This window comes from Saccostrea cucullata, unplaced genomic scaffold, assembly GCF_032062105.1.
Source record: "Saccostrea cucullata isolate Sc308-1 unplaced genomic scaffold, CSIRO_AGI_Scuc_v1 ctg553, whole genome shotgun sequence".
Taxonomy (NCBI): Eukaryota; Metazoa; Mollusca; class Bivalvia; order Ostreida; family Ostreidae; genus Saccostrea; species Saccostrea cuccullata.
In genome coordinates, this window is record NW_026927384.1 from 146,799 (window position 1) to 158,807 (window position 12,009).

Here is a 12,009-nt window from a genome sequence, read left to right on the forward strand (position 1 = left end):
TAAAATTGTTACCATAGTCAGTTAAAGCTTCCTTACATGGATTTTCAGATTCATGTTATATTTTATGCTTTTCATTTCATACCTGCTCGTTTTTGATATCAAAATAGATACTTTTTATAGCAAACCTATATATTCTGGATGCATATGAAGCAGATTTTTTTCTCAAAAAATAAAAAGAAGTATTCTTGGAAAGATGATATGGGCTTCAACTCGACATAAATATTAGATATATCCACAAAGTATTGTCAAAACAATAGTAACATCCACTCGATATATTGATAAAAAAAGATACCAAAGAGTATGATCTATTTTATATTTGGATTCTGTACCAGGAAAAACGTTAATGGTAACCTCTCAACAAAACATATGATAAACCTCTTCTAACAGCACCTTCCTATTCCTGTGTGTACATGTATCTAGCAAAATACCCTTGTCATCTGCGTACAGGGTTTACGTCTCACAGTTGATTCGACATGCAACTCAGCAAGAGCATGCTTTATGTACAGTGAGAACTGTCTAATCCAACGCCCACCTGCCATCTGTCACGCTGTGAATTTGGACGAACAATTTCTTTTCCATTCACTAGTTTTTTTTAGTGTTTAACACTGTGTAATTCGACAGCCTGTGTTTTCCGACACAAAATTCATCTATCAGTACAGGTCGGATTAGACAGGTTTCACTGTACGAACAATTTCTGAAATGACATTTCCTTTCTCCTTGACTACACCTTTAAAAACGTGTTTACCTGTTTCAAAGAATCTATTTTAATTAGACCGTATATACTGATAGCCTGATACATACTGTTGAGATCTATTCATAATTTTTTTTTTTTTTACCTTGATCCTTCCATGGGTTTTGACCTTACTTTTCTTAAATATTATAATGTTTAGCTAAGCTTAAAGGAAACTATTTGAGGTTTTATTAATTTTTTTTTACTTTTTTTTAGACATTGCAGAATCTTACTCAACTGCATCAAAATTTTGATTTTGACCTTTCCTTAAACCTTGATCTTACTTTTCTCTTTGCATGAAGCGGCTGGATTTCCTTTTCTTAAAAAGAAATTGAGAATTTTTCATCAAATCTCAAATGCTAATACATTTTAGTGGTGAGTCCTATTAAATAGCATAAATATTGATGTTGGCTTTCCCTTTGAACTTGACCTAATTTTTTTTCATAAATTTGAATTTATCTTAGTTTTAAAACTATTCTTTATGTAAGCTTACTTGATATCCGTACATAATTTAGTGAGAATTCATCACCACTTTTTCCTACCTTGTCCTGGACATTTTCAATCTATCACAATAAAAACACCAAGTGATGAATACAATACATTCATATGTCTAAAAAAAATAATTCAAATTCAACTCAATTTTCTAGCATTTATTCTGGATATAGAAAAGAAATATATAAACAAAACTGAACACAAAGGAAATAATTTTTTTTTTGCTAAGAGTTATTGGGGCTGGGTATATCTGATATTTCTTGTACATGGTCTATAAGTCCAAATTCTTTGGCCTCCTGTGGGGTTAAGTACTTGTCTCTTTCCATTATTTGTTCTGAAATATACAATCAATCCATGTCCTTTTTAAAAATTCCTACAAATTTAATGGCATTGAATTTATTCACAAGTCCATATTTAGCAATAAAAACATTCTTACCATTGCAATTTTTAGATACTGGTAAATTAAGATACAGATTCTTGTTCCTTCTTTTTATCAGGATCAGATAAACACTTTACAGCAGTAAATATTCAATAACCTCATCAAAATAACCTTGACTGTCCTTGAGTACCATTCTTTAGTATTATTTTCCTTTTTGTAGGATTTATATCGTTGATATTGTCAATACACTGTTTATCCACAAAAATCATTAAAAGGTAATTCATGTGATGCCAGAAATAGATTTAATATCAGGTTAACTTGTAAAATTACTGATTATACTAATTCTCAATTTCACCAAAACATTAAACCCATAATGTTTGGGTGATCCTGATTCAAGGTCATAGCTACGAGGTTGTGAGGCATATGGAACACAAAACAGTACAACTCAGCTCTGTAAGAAACTGGGACTTCAATTTTTAATTCCTTAGAACTAAGACTCTGTCTGCCTAAGGAACATAATGAAAAGCTGCCATGTGGAATCATACAAAATACTTTATAACTACATTTCCTTTTAACTGAGTTCATTATAATCAAGTCTTACTGTTTCTGGATTCATTCTTATTAAAGGTTGAAATGTTAAGCTTTTTATATATGATACATGAAAAACTGACAAATATTATATAACCAATTCAATGTATCTCTTTCCACCATCCACATTACACAGAAAATCAGCTAATAAGGAAAGTAGTGGAGCCCTACCTATGGTTTCATATGGCATCTTGGTATGTTGGACATAAATCTCATTCAGTCGTCGTTTGACTTTCTGTAAATGTTCTGCCTGTATCTGTATATCTGTCACCTGGCCCTGAATAAACAAAAAACAGCCGTCAATGAATTGTTTAGTAAAACTCACTTATAACGGAGAGGTATGGATGGACGATTATAATACTGTATGTGTACATAATTTGACAAATTCAAAATTTAGCGCAATCAATGGATATAGAGTTATTGGCGTAATCATGAATTAGCGCTATACACATATTCTATTTATAAATGAATTAGTAGCGATATTCATGAATTAGTGCATCATTGTCTGCGCCAAGGCCAATAAAATATGAAGCCTGCTATTTTAAGTATAGTAACAGTATGCTTACAATGTTACATCCAATGAGTTTACAAATATACTCTGATATCTCCTACAAGGATATCTTGAATACATGGATATGTCGAATGATTCCTGATCAAGTATTTCATTAGTATCTCTACCCTTAATATCTTGAATCCTCTGATATCACGAAGTTTTTTCTTGGTCCTATCAAATTCGAGATATAGAGGTTGGACTGTATTTAAAGCCATGGGGATTGAAAATCACATTGCTATAAGCACCAATAAGTTATAAGTAAATTCACTTTATTAAAGCATGTTTCACTATATCAGTTCTTTTGCAGAAATACAGTTGTACATGTACATCATAAAATATTCAAAAAACAGACAAATAATTTTTAATCTACATTCTCTGCCCTTTGAAAAATCAAAGTACCAAATTCAAATTTACTTACATCATTTTTTCAATGCACAGAAGAGAGATATAAAGAGTTAGACAACTCCAGCTCCTCCTGATGCTTGTAACTTACCAAGCACACGCTAAAAACTGTCTCCTTTCCAAATACATATGATGTATGTAACCTTATATCCAAGCATTTTCTGATGATCATGACCCCTGTTGCCTGTAACCTACCCCAGCACTTCCTCCTGCTGTCACCTACCCTGGCACCTCAAGATCCTACACTGTAATCTATCAAACATTAGCTAATCCGCAACCCTACCCTAGCACCTTCTGATGAGAGTAATCTACCCTGGCACCTGCTGATGCCTGTAAACTTCCCTACTGAAGCAAGCTGTATTAAGCTACCCTGGTTCCCCTCTGACCTGTAGCCTTCTGATGTCTGTATAGTACCCCAACACTTCTAAAGCCTGTAACTTATCCCGGCACCCCCTGAAGCCTGTAACTTACCCCACACCCCCTGAATCCTGTACATATGTAACTTACCCCGGCACCCCCTGAAGGCTGATGCACCATTATTGTGGAGTTAGGTAGAGCTTTCCTCATTCCTGGGGCACCAGCTGCCAAAAGAAAGGCTCCCATACTGCAGGCCTGGCCCAGACACCAGGTAGCCACTGGAGGGGTGATATACTGCATTGTGTCATAAATCCCTAGCCCCTGTGTCACAATCCCTCCAGGGGAGTTAATGTACATGTGGATTGGCTCTTTGGAGTTTTGGAACTGCAGGAAAAGAAGTTGGGCCACAACTGCTGATGCCATTTCCTCTGTCACCTGAACAAAACATAAATGAAAAAAAAAATATTGTGATAACTGACACTGTTCCAAAATTCTTTCATTAACATGTTGACCAAGAGATATTCATAGAAAAACAAGCTAGTTTTTTTTTTAATACAGCTGCATGCACAAGCAATTTCAAAGAATTTTTGCCTTTCACTTTTGGTGTCTACGTGATTTAAATGCAATTAATTACAGTATATTGCAACTGTCTTGTTTGTTTGTCTTGTTGGTCGGTCCTTCATTCAAAAAAAAGATTAAAGTGTTTGCATTAAATAAAGTTATGATCAAGATTAAATTGTCCTACATCAATTCTTAAGATTAAAATCATATAATGATGCATCCCAAAGGTCTCGTCACAAGTAATTAATAAAATTTGAAAGCAATTCTGAATTGCTGAAGTGCCTTAGTGGAGAAAGATTATGAGAACTCTAATACAGAAAAGAATCTTTAGATAATCTTTCCAGATTTGATTCAATGACATGTATTCACTGAAATCAAGTTCTGTCAAATAGATCTGAACAGAAATGAATCCTTTACTGCTGAGAGGACTTACTGGACCAAACACACACACGATCCTACTGATGAGGAGTCTGGAGTAAATGTCGTAAGCCCGCTCTCCTCCGTCTCCCTTCTCTATCACGATAGGAACTCGGTAAAATCGACATCCTACTGGCCGAAGTAACTGATCACAGAGAAACTGAAATATTAAACCCACCATCAGACATGCCAAAGGAAGGATGATTTTATTGAAATGAGTATTCAAAATTGAAATTGCAAAAATATATTGTTATTTGTCATGTTTGTTGCAGATAACAGGGGTAAAAAATACAGGATTTACCTGGATTTTACTTAATTATGAATCCTTAAATACTCAGCTCTATTGTAATCAAAATAAAACAAAAAAATGTAAGCTGCATGCTGGCAAGTTCTGAAGATCATGAACCATGAGACTTGCATAAGCTGATAAGACAGTATAAATGCATTTAAAAAATAAAATTTAAGCTTAATTACACTTTCTAAGCATTATTAAAGAGTTAAACCATATAAACAAATACTAGATCGATGTAATCCTAGCGGGAGATTTCTTACTTTTGATGAATGTCGTATCAAAGACAGCATGTTTCGTCTGTCAATGTTGTGCTTACTTTTACCAAACGCGCGTGTTACGATTTTACTCTTCACTTCCGGTAAGAAACTCGCGTGTAGCAGAACATTAGTTGAGCTCGGCAACCCTGCAAAATGTTTTGACGATTTAGAAAAAAAAATATTGGATAACACTTAGCAGACAAAATGTAAGCATGAAGTACTTATACATCTAGATTTTTTTTAATCAATTGAACTAGATTGTATTTTCTATATTATTTGAAAAAACACCGAAAATGTGTGGTTGCTAGGGCCACTTGCAGGTGCTCGAAACCATTTTACATGTTGTATACCGAGTAGCTATACTTTCAATAATGTGGAGAAGAAATGGAAATAATAAATCAAAACTTTTTAATAAGACTTTTATAAAAAAGATTTTTTGGGGTAATACTAGTATTTGTTTACAGATTCTATAAAACAGGGTATGTCACTATGTGTAGACCACTAAAAACAAATGTTTATGTTATTCTAAAAAATGTATGAGCTTACAATTTTGTTTTAAAAAAATTGTTTTAGGATGACAGAGTCATTACACAGTGAGTCGGGTGTTGACAGACAAAATATAATGCGTCTGAGAATCAACAGAATTGCTCTGGTGCAGGAACTGCGAACTGAACATATCATTAACCATTTACTGCAGACGGGAGTATTATCCGAGTTTGACCGTGAACGCATAGACCGAGGAACAACACCAGCAGATAAAGCCAGGAGACTTGTAGACATTGTAACAACTAAAACACATGTACCAGACTGGTATAATATATTTAGACAATCCATCTTATCCCCAGAGGGAGCTAACGCTGAGACAAAGAAGCGGTATCGCTCGCTCGTAGAGTTCCTTGATAACACTGTCATACACCGCCCAGTGTCTCAATCCTCAAAATTCAGCGGTAGCTCCACTGCCTCCATGAAACTGCCACATTATGAACCACTGCCAGAAATCTCAGACCAACAGAAGGGAAGGACTAGGGCCGAGGGCCATAATTACACCAAGAAACGAATGGAGGAGGAACTGATGATGGAGAAGGGGGCCAGAGATAATGCCCCGGAGAGAGACGATAAGGGAGTGGTCAGCCGTGACAAACCACCCACCACCATGACACTGGTCAAAGGGTTCTTCCAGCAGTGGGTCGCCACTCCTGACAACTTCAGATCCCTTCTGCAGGTCTGAGAAATAAAGATTCATTTCCACTACTTAGTGTAGTGGATGTATTTAAATTTTCAACAATGTACATATCATTATCTTGCTTCCAAAAACTAGATAATTACAAAGTACAAAAAATTAGATCCATTATTACTCAAAAGTCATTTCTTTATTTTCTATTGTGATTTTGAATTATTTTGATTTTTTGTGGGTAACAGATCCCTGAAGATCAGTTCAGAGCGCTTGAAACTTCACAAGACAAATTTGACAAAGCTCAGCTAGAACAAGAGAGACTTGTGTTTGAAAAGATCAGAAAACTGGAGATGGTAGCGGTACTAGCCAGGAGAAAGCAGCTGCCTGAGGGGTTTGAGCTCTGCATGTGTGAAGCGGTTCACGATGTTTTATTTGACACAAAAAACCACCACATGTATTTTAAGTATTTGAGGATGTTGGAGAGATCAGACGTAGATCTTCTCCTTGACATTGTGCAATCCTTCGGCTCCGTGTTGGAGGGGATGGACGTGACCCGTGTGGGATCGGACACCACGCAGTCAGCCATTAAGCTGGGCTTTGCGTTGATGGATTTCCTTGGTAAGTATGGCTATTTCCAGCAGGCGGAGGGAATAATGACCATCCTCCTGGCTGTCCTCAACCTCTCACACAATGTTGATTCCTGGATCACCAAGTACAAGGGGTTCGTCAAGCTGATGCATTTCAGGAACATGAACTACGACTTCAGGAAGGTTCAGAACGCGTACGGATTGGTGACGGAGATGGAATGGCAGATTTCTATGATGTCGTTTGGACAGGACATTCTGGACAAGACGCCATTTTACGTGGAGATGTCCACCCTGATGCTGGAGTATGGATCTGCCACGTCAGCCTTTGGTTGGGCACAAAAAGCCATTAAGGTGAGCTGCAATATGGTTCGATTGATCTGTTAATTTTTATTTTAAAAATATTTTATATGAATGTTAATAAGAAAATGATATGTAGTTATACACTCTGGTGGGCAATACACAGCCTGTACAAATCAAAATTAAGATTGCCTCTTTTCTAGATGTCTTAATGGTGAAGCAATTCCTATTATTTAAACTGTACTTAAAGAAGGATAAGCAGAGGAAAAGATTAATTCTTATATAGTAGTTTGATTTTAAAATGCAGAGCTTTAAATTGACCAGCCATTCACCCATAGAATTTACCTTTTAAATATTGATTTTATTTATAGTTTTTCATAATCCTACTTTAGCTCAGAGTGAGGGGCTTAACTTTTAAATATTTGTCAATTAAACTAAAATAAAAGTTTTTTTTTTGTTTTGCTTGTTTGTTTTTAACATATATAGCATAAGTGGACTTCAATTATATATCATCATAAGCCAATTCAATTTATTCTTTAAATATTCATTATATCCCTTATAGAGAACATGATGAAAAAATACTGTAAAAACTTTTTCCTGTATTTTTTATTCAGAGCATGAATCAGGAATCGCCCGCTGATGTGGTTAATGCTCTGTGTGCAGGAGTGATGGCATACTGCGCGAGATGGAATATAAAGAGAGCAGAAACTTTAGCCATTCAAGCTGTCCAGCAGGCTAGGTACCTGACTTTATTCTCTCCAAAACAATGAATAATAACTTATTAAGTATATATGTAAAATGAAGATAAGAATCTGATAAAACATGTTGCTAGAGGTGTCCCAGTGAAATTAATATTTCATTTCTCTTTACAATTTTCTGTAGGCATCACTTTGGGACCAGCCATCCCTTGTATGTCAAAGCCCTGCTTCACTTCTCTCATTTCTCCAGCAAGTTCAAACAAGACAGGCAGGCACTCGAGATTGCCAAGGTAACATGTCTACACAGATAATCTGAAGTTCTATTGCTTCCTTGTGATACACATGTATATGTCATTTCTTTTATGGACCCATACAGCTCTGTTAATGTCCATTTCAAGCATGTCTCTTGGATTTACAGTCAACTTGTACACAAACCGACTCGTACACAAAGCGACTCGTACACAAAAAGTCAACTCGTACACAAATCAGAAGTCAACTCGTACACAAACTAATGTCATTCATAAGTAGGTTTTCCTATGTGATTAAGGTATAGTTTTCCTCAGTGTACAAATATTGAGGAGTCAACTCGTACACAAAGGTTTTTCTTGTACATTTCAATCTATTTTATGCCTCTGAATTTACCTTATATACCATATGTGCAGATAGATTTTTTTCCCACAAGATTTTGAATTTCTTAGAAATTAGATCGTCGGTGTCAATTTGTATATATTTTTGTTATATAAATATATATTTGATACATAAATGAGATGTCCATTTTTTTGATTCTGTGGATTTAATTTTATATCTTACAATTTTATATCTTAAACGACATAATAAATTTGATTAAATTGGATTCCTAATTGTTAAATATCACCACAACAAATTTTAATACGTTAACTTTACATTTTAAAAATAGTCTTCTTTCTTGCAAGTAATATGGATATAAATATATATATTACATTTAGAAAGTAAGAAATTTAATGGCACCATAATGTTTAGTTATTCAAATTAGTAATATATTGTGTAGATAGTAAATTTGATCAAAATACATCGAAACATTGTAATGGTATATCGTATCATTACATACAATTTCCATAAACATTTATCAAATTTATCAAATTTAAAAAAGGAATACTTAACTTAAACAGGGTATGATAGAGTAAAATAACTTCTAAAATGTAAAGAACACATACACATTTTATTTAAAATATATGTTAAATTTATTATGTTTCAAACCAATGTAGAAAAACCTACACAGAGCAGTTAAATTATAAAAATTAGTGTACTCTAAAGTACTCTGTATAGTAGGACTGTTAAAAAATTTTAAAAACTTAGTTTTTACAGCAGGACGTTTCTAGCACCATCAGGTGAAGTTTAAAGAAGGGAGAAATTTGGACCAAATTAGGAGCACATTGTAATTAGTGTTTGTCGCCGATCCATTTTAGAAACCGCTGCGCTTGTGTTAGTTTAACAATTAATATAATTGGTTGAATTCCTTAGACCTAACAAGAGACATTATTAAAATGATAAACCATTATTTAAAGTATAAATTTAAATTTCTTTTCGTCCTTATTTTATTTTTTCTAGATTATACATTATCCATATAAAAATACTTCTTAACAATTGTAAATAAAACGTTGTGTACGAGTTGACTTCTGATTTGTGTATGAGTTGACTTTTTGTGTACGAGTCGCTTTGTGTACGACTCTGTCTGTGTACGAGTTGACTGGACACCATCTCTTGTAACATGTTAGTAAACATATGTACACAGATTTTAAGGTTATATTGCTTCGTTGTAATATGTTTCTTTCTGTAACTCTGGTTTGGTTATTGTAAACCATCTATTATTTGCGTCATCTTATGCAAATTGTCACGTTTCCATCTATCATTGATGCCCTGGCATACTCTTCTAACTAGACAATGATTCCCTTAAATAGCACGAATGAAAAATACCCATTTGATGTGAGTGAATAGGCCATTTAAAATACCTTTATATCAAGATGTCTCTCCTGCAAGTTATCTTTCTTTTTTACAGTATACCCTTAGGACTGCCCAGAAAACGTATGGCTGTGAGATGATAGATGTTGCCCTGGCCCATCGGGCAGTGTGTGCGGCCCTGATGGTCATTCAGGACTTTGAGGACCTGGCGTATTATCACCACGCTACGGAGGCCCTGCGTATTGCCCGGGCTCAGCTCCCAGATCAGTACCACGGAATGATGGCCATGTTCCTACATACCTCAGGTCAGTGTTATCTAAGTCTTCTATTGATGGAGGTGGACCGAGTATTTTATCTAAATAAGGTAATAAAATGTGGTTCATTAGAATAAAAAAAAGATTACCATTTTGCCTTTAGTTTTATGTTTATCAAAACATAACTACTGTCAAATCTTGTTATCCTCAACTGGAAGGGCCTTCAAAATATCCAGGTTAAAAAAAAAAATGGAAATTATGGGGTGAAGACTTCAAATTCAATTTGACATGCCTATGGTGTTTGAGAAATCAATGTTCAAGATGCTGAAATTCAACTGTATTTCTAGTTTATGTTAAGTTTATTTTTGTACCTTTTTAGCCTCAGCTCTGCAGTGGAAGGCACGTCACTCATCTAAGGAAGCCCAGGAGCTGACCCTCAAACAAGCTGAAATCGAGGCCAAACAGGCACTGCTGATCGCCTCTTCCACATACGGAGAAATCAGTCTCCGAACAGCCCAGATGTGTCAACTACTGGGCGAGATCTACCCCAAAATGGACCAGTAAGTTCTCAGATATCAGTGAATAAGATGTGTCAACTACTGGGCGAGATCTAGCCCATAATGGACCAGCAAGTTCTCAGGTATCAGTAAATAAGATGTGTCAACTACTGGGCGAGATCTAGCCCATAATGGACCAGCAAGTTCTCAGCTATCAGTAAATAAGATGTGTCAACTACTGGGCGAGATCTAGCCCATAATGGACCAGTAAGTTCTCAGCTATCAGTAAATAAGATGTGTCAACTACTGGGCGAGATCTAGCCCATAATGGACCAGTAAGTTCTCAAATATCAGTAAATAAAATGGAACATAGGATCTCAGATATCAGTGAATGAGATGGAGCCTAAGGTGTCAGATACCAGTTAACTTATTTTATTATACTCTACTGATTTTATTTTCTTTCTTGTGGAGGAAAGTACCGGTAGAATCTACAAATTTACACAAAGATTGCTTATGACCTAAGGTTTTGTTATGACCTTGACCTAAGGTCATTTGGCAAGTTCAAAGTCACTAAAAGAAAAAAATTCATAATTTGGGTCCAGTTCAGTATGAAAATCAGTTATTATTAATCTGTTAATTAAGTTTTCTTTGTTTTATAGATTCCAGCAGGCTGAAGAGATGTTAAAGAGAAGTGTTCTATACATGAAGCTGTGTCAACCAGAGAACAGCTTCTTCTTAATGTTAGCTAATGCCACACTGGGGACCTTCTATAAGGTTATGGATAAACCAAGGGAGGCCGTCCATTTCCTGCAGCAAGTAGTGAACGCACCAGGTAAGTCTCTCCTAAAACATACCCCTACTAAACAGTCACTGTATTATTTCTTACTTTAAAAAGTCCAATAGTTCAACAGACTTTTTACAGTTTTCCCCGGCTGTCGGTCTAGGAACTGTTAAAAAAGACTTTTAAAGAAGACTGTTGCCCGCTGACTTCATATGGCGCTAAACCGAATTAACTTCACATTCAGTAAAGGAGTATAACAAAACAGTTATTGTTAGGAGTCTCGAGAAACAATTGACCAGAATGCAAACTGTTGACAGCCGCGGGCATTCCAGTCTAACAAATCAACTGTTTCCCTCTACCCCAGTCAACAACTGTTTGCTGATTAAACTTTATAATAAATACAGTTTTTGTAAATGTTTCAGATTGTGGGGTCTATCTGAAGTGGGTCCACGTCTGCTTTGACACGCTGATCGCCACCTTACAATCACTGAATCGTAACAAAGAAAGTGACCAGTGTCAGATTCATTTGTCTAAGTGGCTCCGTGACAATCCCAAATACGACACCACCGTCACGCTCCAACAGCTACAGGAGGAGCCACCTACCATAGAGAAGTTCAAGGACGAGTTTAATGTTTGGGAGAAGAAGGGGAAAGCCATTATGAGCATGCTGAAGAAAGCCAAAGATTAAAGTGTTAAAACTGACAAGGGGAGATAATTCAGCTGTAAATAAACAAATATTACTGTACAGAAGTATA

General features: G+C 35.6%; 2 protein-coding genes across 3 annotated transcripts; one reads left to right on the forward strand and one right to left on the reverse strand.

Annotated features, from left to right (window-relative positions):
• Positions 1-1,365: 1,365 nt before the first annotated feature.
• Positions 1,366-5,128, reverse strand: LOC134274306 (ATP-dependent Clp protease proteolytic subunit, mitochondrial-like). Of its 2 annotated transcripts, none has more exons than XM_062756572.1 (5): positions 5,032-5,128; positions 4,496-4,639; positions 3,652-3,936; positions 2,361-2,466; positions 1,366-1,556 (listed from the first exon to the last, which is right to left on the reverse strand). In XM_062756572.1, exons 1-5 carry the CDS (start codon positions 5,059-5,061, stop codon positions 1,447-1,449), a joined length of 675 nt encoding a protein of 224 aa, XP_062612556.1. In that variant the 5' UTR covers positions 5,062-5,128; the 3' UTR covers positions 1,366-1,446. The 2 variants fall into 2 exon arrangements, with proteins under 2 accessions (XP_062612556.1, XP_062612557.1); XM_062756573.1 differs by having other exon boundaries at positions 4,496-4,624; positions 5,032-5,114.
• A 5-nt stretch (positions 5,129-5,133) lies between these two features.
• Positions 5,134-12,009, forward strand: LOC134274305 (amyloid protein-binding protein 2-like). The gene is made up of 9 exons (XM_062756571.1): positions 5,134-5,234; positions 5,602-6,250; positions 6,448-7,140; positions 7,701-7,825; positions 7,969-8,074; positions 9,820-10,027; positions 10,356-10,536; positions 11,133-11,305; positions 11,677-12,009. Coding segments are annotated over exons 1-9 (2,403 nt in total). The 5' UTR covers positions 5,134-5,232; the 3' UTR covers positions 11,943-12,009.

Coding starts and splice junctions, on each gene's coding strand:
- LOC134274306 (XM_062756572.1), bottom strand. CDS start 5,061: ATGCTGTCTTTGATACGACATTCATCAAAA. Junction 2,467..3,651: donor AGCCTTCAGGGGGTGCCGGG/GTAAGTTACATA, acceptor TTGTTTATTCAG/GGCCAGGTGACAGATATACA. Junction 1,557..2,360: donor GATGCCATATGAAACCATAG/GTAGGGCTCCAC, acceptor TGTATATTTCAG/AACAAATAATGGAAAGAGAC.
- LOC134274305 (XM_062756571.1), top strand. Junction 7,826..7,968: donor CAAGCTGTCCAGCAGGCTAG/GTACCTGACTTT, acceptor AATTTTCTGTAG/GCATCACTTTGGGACCAGCC. Junction 11,306..11,676: donor GCAAGTAGTGAACGCACCAG/GTAAGTCTCTCC, acceptor TAAATGTTTCAG/ATTGTGGGGTCTATCTGAAG.